The sequence below is a fragment of the Microcaecilia unicolor genome, chromosome 1 (genome assembly GCF_901765095.1).
Source record: "Microcaecilia unicolor chromosome 1, aMicUni1.1, whole genome shotgun sequence".
NCBI lineage: Eukaryota > Metazoa > Chordata > Amphibia > Gymnophiona > Siphonopidae > Microcaecilia > Microcaecilia unicolor.
Genome location: NC_044031.1, coordinates 688,988,908 through 689,012,433, shown reverse-complemented (window position 1 = coordinate 689,012,433; position 23,526 = coordinate 688,988,908). Strand labels below are relative to the sequence as shown.

Here is a 23,526-nt window from a genome sequence, read left to right as displayed (position 1 = left end):
TTAGGGAAATACAGGCCTATTTCTGTGCTCCCTATGATAGCGAGTTAATGGAAAGGTGGTGGTGTCTCTATTTGTGGAATTTGTTGATTGAATCCAGTTTTTGGATAAACATTAATACAGTTCTCATGCTTTTCATTGCATTGAGGAGTGGTTTAATGGTTAGTGCAGTGGATTGCGGACCTGGGGAACCGGGTTTGATTCCCACTGCTGCCCAACGGTCTGTAGTGAGTTGAGATCTTGAGGAACTGGGTTCAATTCCCTCTGCATCTCCATGTGACCCCAAGGTAAGTCAATTAGCCCTCTATTGCCCCAGGTACAATATATACTACTTAGACTGTGAGCCCATTAGGGACAGTACTAGTACCTGTATAGAAAAATGTACTTGTTAACTGCTGTATGCCTATGTGAATGCCTCGGTGGTATATCAAATGCACTAAATATCTACAATGGACATGTTGAGACAGGGTAGGGATGAGATGTGGAAATTTTGTTTTGTGACCTTAGACGGGTCCTCTGCATTTGATGCAGTTGATACTGATTGTTGATGTTGAAATCACATCGGTGTGTTCTGCAGGATGAAGTATATGATTGGCTTCTGTCTTATTTATCTGGGCGATCTATGTAAGTGAAAATTGGTGGAATGATCTCTCAGATGGTTTTGGTTTTAAAAAAAAAGTGTACCTAAGGGATTGGCGCTTTTTAAAAGATATATACACAGCATCATTGGGTTCAGTGTTTAAAACATTAGATGTTCATTATCACCTTTATGCTTATGACGTGAAGTTTTTTCTTTTCTGTAGACAGTGGGTTAGAAGTTTAACCACTTGGTTGAATGCATGTATGGATGCGATGACTGCCTGGATGAATGTGAATAGAATGGTTTTGAATATCAAGGTTATGATAGTGGGGAATTATGAGGATTTGTTTGGCCTGAATGTATGAAAATTGGTACTGTCGAGCTACCAGTGAAACGTGTGATAAAATCTTTAGGAGTCAATTGATTCTCAGTTGACTATGCAAGATCAGGTCATTCAGGTATGTATGTATGTATGTATTTATTTGTATTTTGCTCACACCTTTTTGTGTAGTAGCTTAAGGTGAGTTACATTCAGATACACTGGTTATTTTTCTGTCCCTGGAGGGCTCAAGTACAGTCATTCTTTTTCATTTGTGTTTATTGAGTAGATTTGAAGCCTATGTTTGGAAATGATTTTAGGATGATTGTCCAAAGTTTGATTTTATCTAGGGTGCACTATTATAATGCCCTATACCTGGGGATTATAGACTCTAGGTGTTGGGCATTGCAGGTCATCCAGAATGCTGCTTCTATAGAGTGGTTAAAGATGCATCTATATTTCCATATTATCCCTGTGCTGAATTAGTTACATTGGTTGTCTGTTTGGTTCAGGGTACGGTTTAAGGTATTGTCTTTGATTCACCAGGCCCTCTATGCAGTGGCTGCTTGGTATTTGCTTCAGACGTTGATACTTTCTTGCCCACTTCAGCAGTTACAATCTCAGACAGCTATACTCTTGTTGATTCAAGGCCCTCAAGATGTGCGTTATGCTGAGATTTGAGGTGCTGAATTTTCTGTGGCTGGTCCATGGATATGGAACACACAACCTAGGGTTTTATGATTGTGCATAGGTGATTGCCAGTTTAAGAAGCTATTGAAAGCACATTTATTTGTGCAGGCGTTTTTCTAACTATTACCTGTGAGTAACTGAGGTTAGGTGATGTTGGAGACCTGATGGGTTGTTTTTATGTGTGTGTATTTTATTGTTGACTTTGACTTTTGTTTTATTTTTTGTAATCGGCCTAGGTTTAGGCAGATTATAAGTTTTAAAATAAATATATACTTCCATTTCCACACCTAACTGACAGTAATTAGGTGCAAGCGTTTACACCATTCTTTGGCAGACGTGAAGCTCATGCCTAAAAACAGGTGCAAAAATGAATTAAGCTAGTATTCTCTAAAGACTGTTCCATGCAAAACTGCCTTTATAGAATTCAAGCTTAACACGCATCATCTGGCACCCTATACAGAATTTCCCCCATAACGTTTCCTTCTGGACAGGATACTGCTGGTTTGACAACACAGAAAAACTAAGCAGAGTTTACAGGAGGAGCAAAACACAGTGGTGAGGGACTCAGCAAGAGGCATGTAGAAATCTGCTAGATTCCAGTAGCCTTGTATACTGTGAAATTTGAAAAATGAAAAATAAATTAGAGGAGTAGATCTCCATATGATGGAATTTTATGTCCCATTAGCCAGCTCTTGAATGGATTTTTACAATAAAAGGAAAAAGGCTGAGGGCCAAACGTTTGTTAAATGGGTCAACAACATAAGTGCCAGCTAATATTGAGAGAACTCCATTAATCTGAGTGAGCATTTATTTGTATTGTATGTAGCACCCCCAATCGTTTTGAAAAGTTGGCTCCTGTGATCTTCAGTGTTGCATAACCAGCACCTGCATGTGAAATTCTGCATTGCATGATGTGCCATTAATATTCTTCACAATTTTCTCTGCCTTGTAGGTTCTGGGAGAGTCAATGGCAGGAATTTCTCATAATTGCAAGACTGGCGATCTTCCAGTCTTTGGTGAATGTGTTGGTGTTGCATCCAAAGCTCTCTGTGGTCTAACGGAGGCTGCAGCCCAGGTAAAAATTGCTATTGAAACCTTACCTTTTTGTACCATCTGAGCAGATATTTTGAAGGCTTATTCCATTATTGCTGAATTGTGTATTTTAGATGCTTATAAAGATACACTTTCAGCACAAGAGTAGGTAATGAAGAAAGAAAACTATTATAAGCTTGTGAGAAGTATTGCAGAGATGGTACAAGGTTTTTGATAAATTTATATCAAAATCTAGCCTTTTCTTTTATTATTGGCTTGTTTTTGCTATTAATTTTGGGGTCCTTCTACTAAACTGTGACAAAAAGTAGTCTTAATGCGCCCTTGCACAGATTTTTCCCACATGCTAAGACCATTTTTACTGAAGCCATAAAATGGCCAATTTTCTATTTTTTTTTGTATTAGTAGCCATCTGCTGATTTTGCCATTAAAGCTCAGCCATTAAAAACAAAATTACCATGTGAGCACTTACTGCCACCCATTTTGTAGACTCTCGTGGTAATCCTGCACTAACCAGTTAGCATACTGTGATGCGGATGTGCTGTTTAGTGCAAGAGCACCCACTGTCCACCTCCTGTCATGCTCCCTCCCAAAAAAATTCACATTTTTTAGCGTCCGGATTAGCACACGCAAATTTGGCAGTTACTGCAGGTCGCCTGAGTGTGTCCCATGGTACACCATTTTAAGCTTCGTTATGGATGTGTTAACACTTAATGCAGCCTAGTGAAAGGGCTCCTTTATTTATCATGATTTTCCTCTTGCTTTTTTTCTTCATTCTGCTTCCAGATCGTACTATTTTCATAATGTCATAATGTGCTGTTCCTTTCTAAAGATACCTAGAAGTAAAGCCCTTTGCAAAACAGAATGGGGCAGAATTCAGCTGGCAGCAATCAGCATTTGGGGGAAGGTTTTTTTTTTTTTTTTTTAACACTGGTCGCCGCCCGCTGCATGGGAACTGGTTACTCAGAGCCAGCTGCCAGGAGTTACCCGGGGACTGCCAATTTTCTGAGGCAGTGGTTTCCAGACCTGGTCCTGGAGGCACCCCAGCCAGTCACATTTTCAGGATATCCACAATGACTATTCATGAGAGAGAGATTTGCATGCACTGCCTCCACTGCATGCAAATCTCTCATGAATATTCATTGTGGATATCCTGAAAACCTTACTGGCTGGGGTGCCTCCAGGACCAAGTTTGGGAACCACTGTTCTGAGGTGATACCAACATAGCTACCTGGTTAACTGTCTTTTTTTTTTTGTCTGAAGTTAACCGGGCATTATCCTGGTACTGCTGCTGAATACTGGCAGTGCCCGAATAACTCCTGGCTTTTCCCCATCTTCTCCTCCGGATTGTCCCAGCACTAATGGGAGAGTGCTGCAGCAGCCTGCCTGGATCTTCAATGGCACTCTTCAGGTAAATACTGCTAAAAATCTGGGTTGTTTCCACTGAGCAGTTGTTGGCTGGGTAGGAGCCCCTCGTACCCAGATAACACCTTTTGAAAATTGAATTCAGTATGTTATATTCAAAGCCAGATAATTTCATGCATAATCTGTGAACCCCCATTTGTTAAGGGATATATAAATTGAGTCCTCTAGGAAGGCCGCAAGATGGTTAGGTTTTCAGAGAGAACAGACTGTACAAATTAGTCTGCTACTTCAACCAAATATATGTAAATACATCTCATAAATATTCATTGCAATTATTTGAAAATCTGACCAATTTAAGACCATAACTGTTCCCTGCCTTAGATCTTGAATGTTGTTTGAGATTCTCCAGGAACTAAAGTGAACTGAAGTCGTACCCAATTTTTATAACCTTTGATTTGTTTTATGTGTGTATGTGTAGTCTGAACTGTTAACTTCCTCGATGCAGGTAACATACTGAAATGTGACCTTGTTAGGAGCATGTGTAACTTTAATTTTTATTTTACAAATATAGCATCTATTTATTTATTGTTTAATTTTTTATTAATTCATGTCTTTATTAAAATAAATATCTGGTAAACTTCATTAGTTTGAAGGTTTAATATATGTAGTTTGTGTTTGGTTTGATATTTTATTCCTCTGTTTGTATTGGGGGATTATATCTTTAATTTGCTTCTAATTTGGATATCACTAGCAGGAGAGTCAAACACTACTGCAAGGGTGGGCAACCTGCAGCCCTTGAGCCAAAACAGGCCGAATATGCTCCGCCATTGAATTTTATGCAGCCTGCGATTCACAGAAAGCATCATTAACCAGAATTTTGGTGATTTTAAATTCAAGATTTTCACAAATATTTGCAGAATAGTCACTCTAGCAATTGTTTCCATTGTTTAACTTAAATTTTTACTTATATATTTATCTATCACAGAAGGTTTATGGAGCTCTGTGCATTTCTGGTTCTGCCATTATATAATTTTACAGCCCGTTAGGAATAGTACTGACAATTCCTGTAGCCCTTGCTGTATAAAGGTTGTCCGCCCCTGCACTACTGTATGGAACCAGCCTGCATGCAATCTGTTTAATACTAGCTTCTTGGAGTTCATTTGAAAGCTTCGATTGACATAATCCCCCAAATTCTATATATGGTGCTCAAAATTGGGCATTCAGCCAATGTGTATGCACAATTTAATTGAACGATCAGCCAATTAGGGTCATATTCTATATATGACACTTTAAAAATCCGCGCGGAAAGATTTCTGCCTAAGCGAATGCTATAAGCAGCACCTAGATTTAGGCGCAGTATATACAGTATGCTTAGGTGATATTTCAATGCCTAAATCTATGTGTGTCCATTTATACCAACAAAAATGTAACTATATGCGTATATTTCAGAACGCTCATGAAATGCCTATTTTCCTACCTCTTTTGAATTGAGCTCTTTAGAATTTATGCTCAGTTCATTATAGAATACACTTAGCGATTTGTATGCATAAATTCTCATCATTGCCAATTAGTGATCATTATTGTTAAGTGCTGTTAAATACACTGATTGCCTTGTTAAGCCAATTAAGTTACGCACGTAGAATAGAATACACTTGATTTCCATGTGGATCTCTAGGCGTGGTATATAGAATCTGGCCCTTAGCGCCAACTAATTGGGCATTAACAATCAATTATTGGCATTAATTGGCAACAAATTAGAATTTACACATGCATTTTCTTCTATAAAGATGTGCCCATAAATTTTCCATGTGGATCCAAAAAGGGGGCGTGATCATGATATAGATGGATCATGGGCATTCCTAGAATTTACAGGCAGTATTATAGAATATGGTAGGCGCAAAGATTTATACCAGGTTTCAGTTGGTGTAAAATCCTTGTGCCCAAAATTGGACGCAGATCCTGGCACTAAGGCCCAGCTCGAAGTACCGTTTATAGAATATCGCTTAGCCCTCATTTTTTTCGGTGCCCAAATTTGAGCACCATTTACAAAATGTAGTCTAGAGAATTCAAGACTTCCCCCCCCCCCCCCCAACACACAAACATACTTAGCTGAAGCAATAATTACTGGTCTAAAGGGTCATAGGAAAGCAGTGATCCCCCAGTTTCTCCTTTTCTTCCAGCACCAGGTTCAAGATGGTGTCTGTGACACCCTGGTGATTGTCTTGCAGTGCTCCATATAAGGGCCTTGTGCCTCCTTAGTATCAGTGACCTCTAAGAGATCTCTGTAGATATCTGCTAACTCTGTGCTTTATTTATTATTTATTTTATTGCATTTGTACCCCACATTATCCCACCTTTTTGCAGGCTCAATGAGTGATCATTTATTCCACAATTAGTTTTATGGACATTAAGCAGCATTGGGACTTGCATTTTTACCAGAGGAGCAAATGTGAAAAGTAAAGCATGGCTGAAACTAATTGTCAGACATTGTTTCTGTTTCTCTTCCCTAATATTGACTGGGTGCAAATCTTAATACAGAATTAAAATAGACTTTTTTCACAACGAACTGTTCAAGATATCATGAAGTCCATCAGTGTGGAAATTTATGTGCACACTTTTGAAAATATGCAAGGAAATTAGTGTAGAAACTATATCCATGGTTAAAAAAAACAAAAACAGGAGTGCATGTAAGCGTATAAATTCTGATATTGTATCATGTTAATCCTATCACTAGGATTCAGTTTTCCATTACCAAATTTATCTCATTAACTGTGTTATGCTTATATTTGGGCATTTTACTATTGTTATGCTGTTAACAAAATTTTTTTATACCAAGCTGTACCTGTTGTACACTGCCTGAACACTGCCTTGGATGAATCCCTTCATGAAGATGGTTAATGAATCGCAACAAATACATTTTATTTATTTTTATTTATTAGGATTTATTTACTTCCTTTTTGAAAGAATTCACTCAAGGCTGTATACAGTAAGAATACATCAAACATGAGCAATAGACAGTAACATACAACATAAGTGTATGCATTCTTTCAAATACTGAACGTTTTCTAATTCCTGCTCAGAGAAAAGTATGCACATATTATTTACATGTTCGCTCAGTTATAGGATTATCCCCTTTGAGGGTAGTTTTATAACAAGTCACCTAGACTGAGATTGCATAAAGATGCCTATTTTATGAAGTGAAGCACCTATTTTATGATATAAGCACTTACATGTCTTGATATACAGTCTCTTGGACCGAACCAATGCAGTGGTTCAAAATATCTGGTCCAGCTGACTACAAAATAATGCCTATTCAGAAGTAAAATCTCTCTAAGGATTACCAGGGTGTAAAAGGTATGGAGGAGACATCTACCCAAATGCTAAGGTGAAATATGTTTTTAGATCTCTTTTATTACATTTTAATAAGTTGGCTTCTAGATGAAGATAATCTGAAGGGAGTTCCATAGAGCCGGAGCTAGATAAAAGAATGCAGACTCTCATGTTCAGTTCAATCTCACTTTAGATAATGAAGAAATTACCAATCGTGTTTGGTTTGGGGATGTTAATGACCACAATGGGCAAAAGGAATACGTAGTTTTGCTAAGTAGTGCGACTGGCCTGAAGAAAGAAATTTATGAACTAATACTATCAATTTGTATTGCATATGAAATTTACATGGTAGCCAGTGCACTTCTTTCAGCAATGGAGAAATGCTATCAAAATATTTTGCACCTGTAACTACCCTAACAGGTAAGTTTTGGATGGATTGCAATCTTTTAATCATGTATTGTGGAAGACCATTAAAGAGAGAATTAGCGTAATCAAGACTACTTGTAATCAAGGCATGTACCAATTTACACAGGAGTCATTTTACCAAGCTGTGGGAAAAAGGGCCCTGTGCTAACGTCGAGGGCCATTTTTCCCACACCCCAGGGCCATTTTTACTGCAGTAGGTAAAAAGCCCCCAGACAAACATGACCATGCGGTAAGAGAACTCTTACTGCATGGCCATGCGGCGGGGAGCCCTTACCGCTACCCACCGAGGTGGTGATAATGGCTCCCGCAGTAACCAGGCAGCATGTGGCGATGCCCAACTACTGCGGGGTTACCTCCACGCAATTCATTTCGAAGGGTTTTCTTCTTCCCCCAGAAATGGCGCGCACTCAGAGCGTAACTTATGCCAGCAACCGCGTTGGTCCTGATTTAGCATTCGGTAATCCCATGTTGGGCTTACTGACACTTTGTAAAAGATCCCCTTAGTGAAGACTTATCTAAAGTGATCTGAGGGATCTAATCAAGCATAAAGATCCAAAACATTTATGAGATACTGTGAAAATATGTGTCTCAAAGGTCAGTTGTCTAAAGTGACACCTAAAATCTTCGAGGTGGACACAAGCCTCAGATCTTGGCCAAGAATTTGGGGCTGAGCAGATGGGACATTACCCAGAGGTACCTAATCCACAAGGCCTTAGACTTTAAAGGTTTAATTTTAAATGCTGATAATTTCACCAGTTGGCCACTTAATCTAAACAAGGATTTAGAACATGAGGTTTCAATGGCTTCACAAATTAAACTAATTGAATATTGTCTGCATACATATAACAATTCAAGAGGGCTGAGACATTAAATTAAATAGCAAGGGAGACAGCAAGGAGCCTTGAGGGGACTCCACTAGATAAGCACATGATTGGGATGACTGAGAAGAATGAAGGACACTCAGAAATGAATGGAACCATTCCTGCAGAAAGCACACCTAAAATAAAGCTGCAAACATGTACATCTGCTTGGAAGCAGGTATAAACATTCATTCATAAATCACGACTCTGCATTCCATCTAAGCTCTGCCCTAGAACATGCCTTCACTAAAGTCACATATATATATATGTAGGTTGCTATATGTGCAGGATAATTCTATAAGAGGCATTTTAAGTGCATTTATGGGCATATCTATGCAAAAGTACATTCATAACATTTATTTATATTTTGCTTAGTCCTCTATATGTTGACATGCTTGATCTTGATTGTTATTTGAGTGTTTATACATTTACATTTGGATTTAACTAGAAATGGTGCATTTTGCTGTTGTAGCACCATGGGAGTGGAATAAGCTGTCTTTTACATTTAAAGTCTGAATCCCAGCTTACTTATTTTAAGAGGACTTTGAGGGATTATTTAGTTTGTTTGGCATTTTTTGTACCTTCCTGATTTTGTTCTGTGAACTCATGGACTCACTTTAAACTGAGGCTTTGCTGCTGTATATGATTATTTCACTGAGGGCCCTGTTTTCTAAGGCACGTTAGTGTTTTTCACGTGCCTAAAATTAGCGCATGCTTGCTGTGTAGGCGTCTATAGGAATATTGTAAGTGCATACATGGTTAACACACGTTGAAAATGCTAACGCGCCTATGGCACATCTTAGTAAACAGGGCTCTGAATTTGCTTTTGTCTGTGATTTTATGATGTATATCCTTTGTGTTTTCTGCCTTGGATAAAGACGGTGTATAAGTAAATATTTTATTCTGTTTATTCATTTCAGAAAGCACATGCAGATTTCCTTTGAAATGTCCTTCCTCTAGATGTGAAATACTGTGTTTTGATATTTGAACTATGACTTAGATATGAGTGGTTTGATTGTATTTTTGTGTGCATTTATCCACTGGTGCCATTTTGAAGATTAAACTTGTCATCTAAACTCACCAAACTTAGAGAAAAAAAAAATCAAGCCATCAAAAATCCTTTAGCAAGGTTTTTGCATGGCATTTCTTACCATTGTTTTCTTTCTTTCCCTTGTTTTTAGGCTGCATATCTAGTTGGCATTTCGGATCCCAACAGCCAGGCTGGTCACCAGGGACTGGTAGACCCTATCCAGTTTGCCAGAGCCAATCAAGCTATCCAAATGGCTTGTCAGAATCTGGTGGATCCAGCGAGTAGCCCCTCCCAGGTACTGTCTGTAAATTCAAGAAGACAGTGAGGCTCATGTTCAAAGCATTTAGACTCAGAAAGTTCCATAGGTTACTTAGACTTACAGAGTTCCGTAGGTTACAATGTAACTTTGTAAGTAAGTGCTTTGAAAATACACCTCCACATAACTTGGTAAGTCCTATGTGTTTTGAAAATATGCAAAATATGACTTTGGGTTTGTTCATTTCATGCAAAATGATACATTTAATGAAATTAATAATTGTCTGCCTTTTAGTGCACAGGAAGTTAGTTATACAGAAGAAACTTCAAAAATTAGAAGTCATTTTTATTTATAATCAAATTATTTTCAGTTTCGGAAGGTTTATAATATAGTTAGCCAACAAAGTTGAAAAGATGCCCTAAATAGTCTGAAAAGGTCATGATCTTGCACGTCAGTTAGAAGTGATATATTTCAGCCTCAGCCACAGCAGCAATAACAGCCCTAGAGTCCATCAGCATTTATCTAGGTAAGAGCACTACTTATTCAGGTAAGGGTTGCTCACCAGGTCCATGCCCAGATTTTTAGTACCATTTTCTGGATAATGCTGTTGAATTCTGTGCCGACTGCCCTGGTGCTATCCAGGAGCGGAGCCATAAGTTATTCGGGTTCTGCCGATAATCAGTGCCAATATCTGCATAATCTTTCTGGGTAATCTAAGATGGTAAAATAACTGATGCTTATCCAGGTGCTGGCACTAAATTTCAGTGATATACAGATAACTTCCAACAGGCACTCTGGGTACGGGCCAGTGCTGAATATCCTGGTTATAACTTTAAATGCCATGGCCAACTTTTTAAAGCAACTCCAGATGCAGAGTTTAAATATTGAGGGAAATGTTTTCATGTGAGCGACCAATAAAGAAGTGAGATGAACTCTAGGAGGATATCAAGAAGTCTTTAATGTAAACAGCATAAAAACAACTCAACACGGCTGAGTTTCGGCACAAAGGCCTGCCTCAGGGGTCAGGTGAATCTCTTATATTCTGGCAGAAAAGCTTAACTCAAGTAAAGTCAAAGTTCTGGCTGTTGAACATCTGTAAAATCGTCAGTAGAAAAGACACTGGGCTGCAAACACCATCTTACCGGCAAAAGTCGGTGACGTAAATTACATGTGAGGTTTTTTCCTCCTTTTTTGTTGGGAAATGTTTTCACACATATAATATCATTCATTCTTTCACTACTTTTTATACTTTTACTGCCATCGAAGCTAAGTTTATTGCTTGGGACTTTGAAGGCTGCTGTCATTCTATTTTCCACAGAAAAGTGGTAGAAGAATAGTGTTTCTCCTGCATTACTGAAGGTACACAGGAACTTATTTTTCTTAGTAATTCTTCACCTTCATTTCTACTATATTTTTATGACTTGCAGAACCTGAAGGGTTAATATCATGCCTGTAATTTTGCAACGGTAGTAGTAGCTAGATAATAAATAACTACATTTTAGTAGGTCTGTTTTCGGCTTTCTTACTTTTTCTAGTCCATTAGCCCTGGATTTTCTTTAGCTTGCTCAAATTTGGGCACACTTCCCAGATCTGTGCGTAAACTAATTAGTCAATTAGGCGCTAACAATCAATTATTGGAATTCACATAATTGGCAGCAATTAGGAGTTAAATGTGTATCTGCCCTTCACCCTATCTATAACATGTATGCCTAAATCCAAAGGGGGCATGGGCAGGTCAGAGGCATTCCCAGAAATTAGGTGCAGTGTTATAGAATACAAACTCCTAGACACCAACCTGGTCACTACATCGAATACAGACATCCCATCTGCAGATAAACAATGAAAAAATTGTAAACTTACGCAACACGCTACCTCAGGACAACACTAGCATCGAAAACTCTTAATGAGTTGGACCCAACCACTGGAGAATACCCGGCTGACCGAACCTGGTTAAATTTTGCCCTCCTCACTGTTGATACAGTTGCACGGGCAATCAACAGGTTCTCCAACACTAAATGTAAACTAGATACCTGCCCCAACTACCTAATGAAATCTGCCCCTGACCGCTTCATAGTAGACCTCACATACCACCTAAATTACATGCTACAGCAAGGTATCTTCCCTAAGGAAAATGGCAATATCCTACTCATCCCGATACCAAAAGACACCAAGAAAAAAACAAATGAAATCACTAACTACCGTCCAGTAGCATCCATCCCGTTGTCAGTCAAACTGATGGAAAGCATGGTAGCCAAACAACTTACAAATTATATAAACAAATTCTCAATATTACACGAATCACAGTCAGGTTTCCACCCCCTCCACAGCACAGAAACAGTACTACTCACTCTCCTAGCCAAATTCAAGCAGGAAATAGCAATAAGCAAAAACATCCTCTTCCTCCAATTGGACATGTCTAGTGCATTCGACATGGTAAACCACAATATATTAATAAGCTTAATAGATAAGTTTGGGATAGGTGGAAACATACTTAGCTAGATCAAGGGTTTCCTAACCACAAGAACATATCAAGTAAAATCAAACTCAAACATATCATCACCATGGAAAGCAGACTGCGGAGTACCACAAGGATCACCACTTATCACCGATCCTCTTCAACCTAATTATGACCCCACTAGCCAAGTCCTTATCTAGCCAAGGCCTTAACCCCTTCATTTATGCAGATGATGTCACAATATACATTCCTTACAAATCTAAACTGACAGAAATCACCAACGAAATCAAGATCAGCTTGAACATCAAGGACTCTTGGGCAAATGCATTTCAACTAAAACTCAACAAAGAAAAAAAACACTGTCTTATCCTCTCATCCCAACATAACGCGGACAACCCCACAATTATCAACACCCCAGATTACACCCTCCCTATCTCAGACAGCCTGAAAATCCTCGGCATTACATTCGACCGCATCCTAACACTACAGAGCCAAGTGACATCCACAACAAAGAAAATGTTCCTGTCAATGTGGAAGCTCAAACGCGTGAAACAATTCTTCCCGAGGGAAACTTTTCACAACCTGATAATGATACTAAGCCATGTAGACTACTGCAATAGAATTTATGCGGGATGCAAAGAACAAACATTAAAGAAACTTCCGACCGCTCAAAACACGGCAGCTAGACTTATCTTCGGAAAAACGCGATTTGAAAACGCAAAACCCCTCCGCGAAAAACTACACTGGCTCCCAATCAAAGAATGCATTGTTTTCAAAATCTGCACTCTGGTTCACAAAATTATCTATGGTGAAGCCCCGGGATACATGACAGACTTGATCGACCTACCAACTAGAAACACATCTGAATCAACATGAACGTACCTAAATCTGCGCTACCCAAGCTGCAAAGGACTCAAATACAAATCAACTTACGCATCCAGTCTCTCCTACATAAGCACACAACTGTGGAACGCATTACCAAAAGCCTTGAAAACTAAACTTCCGGAAAAAACTAAAAACTAACCTGTTTAAAAAGGCATACCCTACCAATCCAACATAAATGCCTGATCTCTGCAACACAACAAAACTAAAGTACGTAATGGATATAACACAACTCTTCCGTTGTACGATTCCCTAATGTGGCTGTGCCACATGAACTTTATTTTACCACAACATCACTTTGTATTTGTTTATACCGGAGTCTCCAAACGCCTCTCTGGTACTATGTAAGCCACATTGAGCCTATAAATAGGTGGGAAAATGTGGGATACAAATGTAACAAATAAATAAATACCTGCATTTGCAGGCCTAACTAGAATCAGAGCACCAGCATTTACATCAGTCTTTGGCAGGCTTAAATACTCACACCCAAAGCGAAATATGCACTAAGCTAGTATTTTATAAAGGATGCTCTGCGTAGAGTGCCCTTTACAGAATACACAGTAACACAGTAAGTGATGGCAGATAGACCTGGAAGGGTCCATCCAGTCTTCCCAACAAGGTGGCCAGAGCCATGCCCGTCATCCATGCTTAAATGCTGAAGCTTTACCTGTCTTTTGTCATTTGTGGGACACAGACCGTAGAAGTCTGTCCGGCATTGGCCTCAGTTCCCCCATGCTGGATTTGGCTAATCTTTTTTCAGTCTTTTGTCATTTGTGGGACACAAACTGTAGAGGTCTGTCCGGCATCGGCCTCAGTTCCCAATACTCTTGCCCAAGAATAACTCCTCAACAGCCATGTTGTGTTTCCATCCTCTTTCTGTTTAGGCATTGCCTGTGTCTGTCTTATGCATTTTTGAATTAGCTCAACACTTTTGATTCTACCACCTCTTCTGGAAGAGAGGGTTCCAGGTGTCTTCTACACTGTCTGTAGAAAAAGTTACTCCTACCTCCATTCATTTCCTCTAGTTCTACCACCCCTACATTTCTAGAAGAGGTTTGTTTGAATATTAATACCTTTCAAGTACATAAATGCCTGTATCATATCATATATCATCTCTCTCCTTTTGTGTATCATATGCATATTTTTTTGTTACATTTGTACCCCGCGCTTTCCCACTCATGGCAGGCTCAATGCGGCTTACATGGGGCAATGGAGGGTTAAGTGACTTGCCCAGAGTCACAAGGAGCTGCCTGTGCCTGAAGTGGGAATCTAACTCAGTTCCTCGGTTCCCCAGGACCAAAGTCCACCTCCTAACCACTAGGCCACTCCTCCACTCCAGTCCAGTCCAGTTCTCCAGTCTCTTTTCATAAGTCTTATGGCACAATCCCTGTACCACTTTTGTCGCCTCCTTCTGAATCGCCTCAAGACTTTTTACATCCTTGGAGAACCTCCAAAACTTGACAGAGAACTCTAAGTGGGGTCTCACCACTGACTTGTACAAGAGCATCAACACCTCCTTTCTTCTGCTGATTATGCCTCACTATGCAGTCTAGCATTCTTCAGGTAACAGCCACCGCCTTGTCACATTGTTTCACCACCTTAATATCCTCAGATATTATCACTCCTAGAATATTAATATAGCACCTAACTTTGGGTGCCATTTACTGACTCAAGCCGTAGATGTGTTTCACTAGAATGATAGTACCTATTAAGAAGGGTCTGTCTGTCTGTCTGTCTGTCCATTCATCTGTACAAATAGGTTTGTTTGCACATTCCTATTTACAGTTCAGGCACCCCAGCCACTCATACACCCCTTCCTTACCAAATAACTACCCATGCAATCTCACACTTGCATACACACTCCCTACCTACTCAGTGAAATGTGTCAACTTGCAATGGTTCTAGCATATACTTGTTTTACTTCTCTCTGTCCTTATCATGTCCTATGTTTTCACATTGTGTTGGAATGGAAGGTATACACCTTTTGAGACTAATGTCTTAATAAGGCACCTGTGTGATATATCCGGAACAATCCCTAATAGTGCCAAAGAAGGTGTAAACTGTGAGTAGTCTGCATGTACACACATTTTACAAAACGTGTGTTTAAATTGCAACACCACCCAGACTACTTCCCAAGGAATGCCTACACATGATCATAAAAAAGTAAACACAGTCTTATGGTGTGCCTATTTTTACATGTGTGTATCCACCCACAGTTTTAGAAGAGCCATTTTCTGTGTGCAAAACATACTTTGCATGTTGAAAAAGTTTTATATAAATAACCCCCTTTGATGGCCAGTACATCCATACTCAACACTGTGTTCAATTTTTGTGTGCTCTATGTCGTTGAAATCTGGTCAGATAGCACCTGGTTATAGTGCAACGACATTCTATTCCCACTACTAACTACACTAGCTGCAAACATTGGGACTAAGGCTGTACATCGATTATACGATTAATCTTCTAATTAAAAATTTTGAAGTGCCTCCTCACATTTCCTCCTGTACAGTTCAATATATAGATAGCAGATGTAAATTCTCAAAACTGACGTATTTCAATTACTAAACTAAAAATAATAAAATAGAAATAAATCAAAACAAAGAAAAGAAAATAAGATGATACCTTTTTTATTGGACTACCTTAATACATCTTTTGATTAGCTTTCAAAGGTAACCCTTCGTGGAGACAAAAAAAAAGCGGATCAGTCAGTAGTACGAATCAATCTTTATTATAGGGTAAACACCCCAATAGAAAATGCCCATCTTTCACATTCAACTTTCTTCCATTTTTCTTCCTCCTTCTTAAATCTGTCTAGTTTCTGTTTCTATCTGTTCTCATTCCTTCCCCTCCATCCATGGGCACCATCTCCTCCAGTCACTCTTCCCTTTCCCTTCTTTCCCACTCCATGGTCACCATCTCCCTTTTTTTCTTTTTTTTTTTAAAAGAAATTTACAATTTTAATGCAAGAACAGATTTTGATACAGAAAAGATACTTATTACTATCCCAGAAATAACATTTAAGGAAAATATACACCTTTTATGAATCTTTAGTCCACAATAAGGGAGGCATCACAATATCTGTGAATATATAAAGAATAACTTTACCAAAAAGAAATATACGGCTAGAAAGGAGATTCCAGGATTACTAAATTATTGAATTACGAAGTCGATGTAATTATTACTCATGGTTGTGTTGAAGGAGTCACAGCTGACTTAGGCCCTCATGATCAAAAGCAAACTCCGGCGCCAGAGGCTATTAACGCCATACTAGCACCGGAGTTTGCAGCCGACCCATGATCAGAGCCCTCGAGCGCCTGAAACAACGCACTCGAGGGCTCTTAGCGCAAGTAGGTTCATCCGGCACAGCCGCTCCTCTACCTTGCTCCCTATGCTCTTCCAGAGCCGCGGCCAACAATGTGGCATTTTCACGCATCTGTCTGCTTGGTTCCCTCCGGGCCTCGCTTTTCTCCTCCTGATCCCGATATCCAAAAACACGGTCGGCCATCGCCTTTAATTGACTGATACTCATGCCTTCAAACCCTTCAGTCTTCTGCAGCTTCCTTCTAATGTCTGATGCTGCTTGCGTAACAAAACTCATTACTACCATGGGACGGTTAGCAGGGTCCTCGGGATCAATTGGACTATATTTGCGATAGGCATCCATAAGTCGTTCCAGGAAGTCCCCTGGGCTTTCGTTTTTCTTTTGTATTATGTCATGAATCTTTCCCATATTGGTAATTTTACGCTTTCCTTTCTTCAGGGCTCCCAGATAGGCCTGTTGATATTGACGCAGGGACTTTCAGCCTGCTGGAGTCCGATGATTCCATTCGGGTTGGGTGGTGGGTACCAAGGCAGCGACGCAATTGGCCAAATCTGGTTCATTTGGATGCGCTTGCCTAACTGCCTCCTCCATGTTCTGTTGCAGCTGACGGCGTTCTTCAGTAGTTAATATATGGGAGCTCAGTTGTTTCAAATCGGACCAGGTCGGATTGTGGCTAAATATGATTCCCTCTACTAGTTCGATAAGTTGTTCCGGTTTCTGTTCATAGGTGGGCCCATGATTTTTCCAGTTCAAGAGGTCTGAACTTGAGAAGGGGATGTGATTATAGACTACGGATTCAATCTGGTGGTCTGGATTCTCAGGATTTGGTAATTGTATCATGGCTTCTCTAATGGGATATAAATCAGCCGTAACCCGGCGCTCAGCAGGTGGTGCCACTGGGATCGTGGCCGGGTAACGAGTGGGTTCCTTGAGGGCTCTCTGACTTTTCCTAGAGGCTTTTTGATCTACCTGGGGCTCTGCTTGACTACTATCTGAATTCTCTTCCTGGGGTTCAGGCTCAACCTCCTCCCTTCTTAATTCAGCCAGATTCGAATATATCGGGGTATAAGGGGGCGGGGCCTGGCTAGACATGGGATCCTCCTCCTCGGGTTTCTCTAGAACAGGGACTGCTTTCTTTGAACGAATAGGCTTAACTTCACTACGGCCCTCAGCCACCCCCGCCACTACCGCAGGCAAGGGCTGGAATTTAGGTTTCAATTTAGGCCTCTGACTTTTTCTTTGAGATACCACCATTAGGGCTGCTTTCTCAACTTTCCTTTGGGCCCATATCGGCGGGTTTCGCACCACCTCCGCCCACCCTTCTACATACGGAATATCCTCAGGACAGCCAGGATTACCGTCTACTATTACAATGTTCTGAACAGCTGCAATCTTTTCATATGCAAAAGTGCCCTCTGGTGGCCAGTTAACAGATCGTCCTAGCCCAGGCCACATAAACTGACAGCGTTGTATCATCCCTGCCCTGGAACAGTTTTTCTGGTCGAACACTTCGCTAAAGTGCTCCGTCATTAAATCCAGTGGCGTAGACCCGCCACCGCCCATCCCGTACGACGGTACCAAAGGATAGTATACAGACAAGAAGGGAAAGGGATGGCAGAGGGGTAAGGGGTCCCGCTCTACCAGACACAGAAGGTTCACCACTCGCCCTGGCCAAGATGCGGTCACCCAGCTTGAAACCACAGGGCCAATCACTCAACTTTCATACAGACCGGAAGCCCGCCCTCCCGTCTCTGCCCGGAGCCTAGTGTGTTTCAGGACCTCGTCCCTAATAGACACTGGCGAGGGGGGATGATCAGGCCCCCCCTTCGACCCTCACTGGGTCGGCTGCTGATTCCCAGAGAGTATACTCGCCTGATTCAGGTGCGGGGTTCAGACGTCTCCGGAGACCCGAAAAGTTATCTTGCCCTGGATCGCGCACCCTTATGCAGGCCACCCAGCCCTGAGCAATTCCCTCACAGCAGCCAGACGCTGAACTCAGCGGTGCGCACTTTCCAGTCAGCTGGAGGGAATCGCCAGTCCCGGCCCAGCCGTGCCACTACCAGGGAGGGGAGGAAATTTCCTCGTCCTCGGCCCCGCCTCCTGGCTGGCTCGCCAATGAAACAGGACTAATTAGTAAGTAAATCAGGAGGCCGAGACGCTGACTTCCAAAGCAAGGCAACTTTTATTAGCTAGCGGTCACAGTACTAAGTTCAGACTCAGGATACTGCGCCCCGAGCGTCACCTGACACTCGTTCTTATACAGATTAGTGGTCATGCGCATAAAACACACCATGCATCACACATACACATGCGCAGTACATGCACATGCGCAATACATTAGTAGTTCTGTAGTTCTCACAGAGAAAAGCTACGTCAGTGTCATAGCTTTCATAGAAATTGTTACTTTGCAAGAAATGTAACTTATTGCAGTGTTCCAGCACATTCACACAATACAGCCTCTATGCATGGATCACGAGACTGCACTGGCAGAGCCAGCTGCCTTCCTTACAAACCTAAATTGCTGACTACTACAACACGTTATCTAGCTGCTGGTTAACAAATAGATATTACTAGTAAAAATCCAAACTGCTCAGTTTTAGGTTTTAGTCTAGGCTCATTATATAAAAGCTGAGGTTTTGGGGGGCGTTTCAAGATGGCGGCACGCCGCAAACTCGGATGAGACCTCTAGACGACGGCAGCGAAATAAATCTTTTTCTACTTTACCATTATGCCGCACACGAAGCGCAAAGGAGCGGTTAAGACCGGAGCCTCGGCGGTCAGGACCTCCTCCCCTTCGCAGCCGTCAATCGAAAGGTTCACCGTGAGGACTACAGAAGTTTTTACCGGGAGCCGCCCTGCTGTCTCGTTGCTGGGAGAGCTACGAGACCTGGGGCTTGATGTTACTCTTTCGCCCCGGGAGCCCAACATACCGCCTGTGCCCGAAGGTCCTCCCTCTCCTATTGGGATCCCAGAAACGGAAGTCGTCGAAGGGGTTTCCCAAGCAAGAGGTCAGGAAGGGAGTTCAACCGACGGAGGCTATCAAACTTACAGTTTCTCTGATTAAACCTCAGACGGTAACTTTAGAGAGCATATGGGATGCTCTCCAACAACTTGATACCAAACTTACTGACTCAACGGAAAGTATGGCAGCACTTGTGAGTACTGTTGACAATCTTTCTAAATCGATAGAAACAATTAAAACTGACTCTAAAACCCAAATGGTTCAGTTTAAAACTGAAGTGGAAAAGATTCAAGGAACTTCTACCATGTTAATAAAGGATAATGCTGCTATACATAGGAAGCTTGAACAACTCGAGAATTATAATCGTAGATTAAACTTGCGATTTCTAAATTTTCCACAAGCTGCTGGGATTTCTCCTTTAGAAGCTTTTAAAAAATATTTGATAGAGGTCTTGAAATATTCCCCAGAACATATTCCTCCAATTAATCGAATTTATTATATTCCACAAAAGAAGAAAAGTGAACCAGGAATGGATATAGAGTCACAAAAGAAAAAAAATGGACAAAACTTGAACCTAACGGAACTTTTAGAGTCCTCATTAAATGAGGATTCTGAAAGAAATACTTTAATTGTATCCTTTATCTTTGAACAAGATTTGGAAGCAGTCAAAAGACTATTCTTTAGACATATACAGTCCCTATTTTGTGGGGCAAAAATATGGATGTACTCCGATGTTGCCAAGCATACACAGGAAAGAAGAAGGGCATTTTTAGCAATTAGAAAGGAGGCCCTAGAAATAGGAGCCTCCTTTTATCTGAATTATCCCTGTAGATGTGTGATAAAATATTTAGGGCTTAAATATATCTTCTTCAATCCTGAACATTTGAAAGCATTTATAGATTTAAAAAAAATAAGTCAGTAACTTGGTATCTGATATTGGGCTAATTTAAGTTGATGTCTGGATAGGCGTGTTAAGCTATATATATGTTTAATTTGTGTTATGTGGTTTTCCTTCTCCTAGAAGAATTGCTTAAACTACCCCCCTCTTTATATTGTGGTCTAAAGAAGATTATATACAAAAATTTTTTTGGTTGTTATTTATCTGCATTACTCATGCCTATCTGTATTTCTTTACAAGTGTTATCACTTGAAATGTAAGTTTTAAAAAGCAAAAAAAAAAAAAAAAAAAAAAAAAAAAAGCTGAGGTTTTGGTACAAAGCAAAGGTACAAGTGTGAATGCAAAGTCCAAATAGAAAATCCTGCTAGTCCAAATAGAAAATCCTGCTAGTGCAAAAGTTCACAAAAGTTCAAATAGAATAAACAGTGCAAATCAAGTTTTGTAAGTCCAGTGGCAGTGCAAGTTTTGCCCCCTACAATGTGTGTGAGTGACAAAGTGATTAAATGTTTGTCTTCCCTTCCGTTCTGTGCACTTGCCTCCACTGATGTTCGTACCTCCCTGTATATGATTGTTAGAGATTCAATCCACTCCACTTCCCTCCTCCAAGTTCCGTTCTGTCTGATTGGTTCTTCGTTCCTGTGCCGTCGCGTTTGTTTGCTTGGCAACTATGCAGCATTCCGTTTCCTCGACGTGAGGGCGGGGACAGTGAGAGCCAATGAAATGCTGAACTACAGACTTACGAACCCTACACTGCCACAGTGCCACAGAGTCAGCTTCAGAATGTTGGAGGTGCTTTTTATTATATAGGATTTCTCACGGTCTCACAGGCCACATAAAATTCGGTGGCAGACTGCTGTTTGTACACCCCTCAGTTAGGGTAACGTGATATGAAAGTCTTTATTATTTCTGAATCTATATGGCCAGAACTTCAGGCTTGAAGGGCTCTCCTTTAATAGTTATGGTCAAAGGCCAGGGAGTCAAAAGAGCCAAAGACAGTTATGCAAATGTGAAACAGAGTTTTATACTCGGGAGGAGTTTCCCCTCTAACAGTTCTCCTCCTGTGCTTGTAATATTGAAATGTTACATTTTCTCTGCTTCTAGAAAAAACTTGTAATTCTGAGTAATGCTCTACCCAGCAACTACCAATGTCAGACATAAGGTAAAGTTATATGGCTTGAAGTAGAGGTTCCAGTAACCTCCTGCAGGCATCCACAATGCAAGGTTCAAGTGGCCCTACAAAAGTAGCTGGAGTAGAGAAGGGGAGAGCAAGAGAGGCAGAAAAGCCTTATAGCAGGGATGCAGGAGTTCAGGCCTTAAGCATTTCAAACGGCTAAGTTTTCATGATATCACTAGTGAATATACATGAGAGATTTGCATACAGTAGAGGGTAGTATCTTGCATATTCCTTAGGGATATCCTGAAAGCCTGGCCTGTTTGTAGCGCTCAAGGCCTGAACTAAATTCCTTCCATACCATTTTTAACAGTGCACATAAGATCAAGTGTGTTGTGAAAAGCAAGTGTAGGGAATTTTGCAGTACTCAGGTGGTCTGAAATGTGTTAAATTACCTGATTGCATTTTGTCACATTTACCAGAATTAATTTCAAACTTACAGAAGCAAAGCATGACTGCCTAATATCTGTGTTACCTGTATTTGTGTTCTAGGTTTTGTCAGCTGCCACTATAGTTGCCAAACACACCTCAGCTTTGTGTAATGCATGTCGCATTGCTTCTTCGAAGACTTCCAATCCTGTTGCCAAGAGGCACTTTGTTCAATCTGCCAAGGAAGTTGCCAACAGCACTGCCAACCTGGTTAAAACTATCAAGGTATTTATTGTTAAGAAATAAACCTTTAAGTAATCAATGCAGTCGTTTTTTTACGTGATATATTTGTTTTTTCCTTATTCAGAATTATATACAGTGTCCACAGTATGTGAGTTCACTGTACATTTCTGACTGTCGTGTGTGTGTCAGCTGCTCTGTTGAGGTCTTCTAACCTGCCATCTGGTTGAGAGAGACTTTATTGTTCTGCTGGCTTTGATAACTAGAATCTAATGATAATGTCAAGAAACTGGGAGTTTGCGAGTCAGACTTGCAAGGCTGCAGGCTTATCAGTGCAAATAATAGCATCTAAGATCAGTATTCTGTTCTTGAGATTACTAATCCCCAAACCCGTCTTGGGGGACCTCCAGCCAGTTAGGATATCAGCGATGAATGTTCATGAGAGAGATTTGCATTCACTGTCTCCTTTGTATGCAGTTTTTCTCTGATGTATATGCATTGTGCATATCCTGAAAATCTGATTGGCTGTGGATCCCCAGGATAGTTTGGGAACCACTGCTCTACATATTACCAGTAATCAGTGACGCAGCCAGACCTGCTATTTTGGGTGGGCCTAGAGTTAACTTGGGTAGACCCCACAGGTTTCCCTCTGCTATGACCTGTCAGAGGGGAAACAGGAAGTGACATCAGTATGGGCAGGACTGCTGCCGCGGGGCCAGTGCAGGCAGCAGATATGAATCACTGCTGTCACCTGCGACAGCTCAGAGGTAGGGTCAGAGAGAGGGAGAGTTGCCAGGCCATGGGCAGAGGAGAGGGAGAAGGAGGCGTGAGATGGCTGTTGAAGTATTAAGTGGGCCTGTGTCAACCCATAGCTGCGCTACTATCTGTAATCAAAGTTCCATGTGTCAGACTGAGAAAATGTAAGCAGAGGTCAAAAACATTCTCAGACAAGAACCTAAAGCAGATTGTGGCTGTAGATCATAGTCTCAGGAAAAAGTACCACCTTTGAGGCTTTCAGAACTGGTTAAGGAATGTGTGGCCCAAGATATCATTTTCAGATATTTATTTATAGCATTTATATACCACAGTATTCCCACCCATGGGCAGGCTCAATGTGGCGTACAACAGACTATAAAAACATACAACAATTTAGCAAACAATCAATGTCGTAAGAGAGAAAGGGAAATAGCTAAGGAGGGAAAAGGGGAAAGAGTAGTGGTGAACAATATGTTGCTACGACAGTTGGAATTCAGAAGGAAGAGATGCCAGGCGGGTTATAAAACTGATCTGTCTTAAAATGTACAGGACTCCTTATACAAAGCTG

The 23,526-nt window shown here is 40.8% G+C and overlaps 1 protein-coding gene across 1 annotated transcript in view; it reads left to right on the top strand.

Annotated features, from left to right (window-relative positions):
- TLN2 (talin 2) overlaps window positions 1-23,526 on the top strand; it is a 523,010-nt gene that overhangs the window by 319,725 nt on the left and 179,759 nt on the right. The window contains 3 exon segments of the mRNA XM_030188409.1: window positions 2,539-2,661; window positions 9,799-9,942; window positions 22,086-22,247. Of these exon segments, the coding sequence (XP_030044269.1) occupies window positions 2,539-2,661; window positions 9,799-9,942; window positions 22,086-22,247 (429 nt within the window).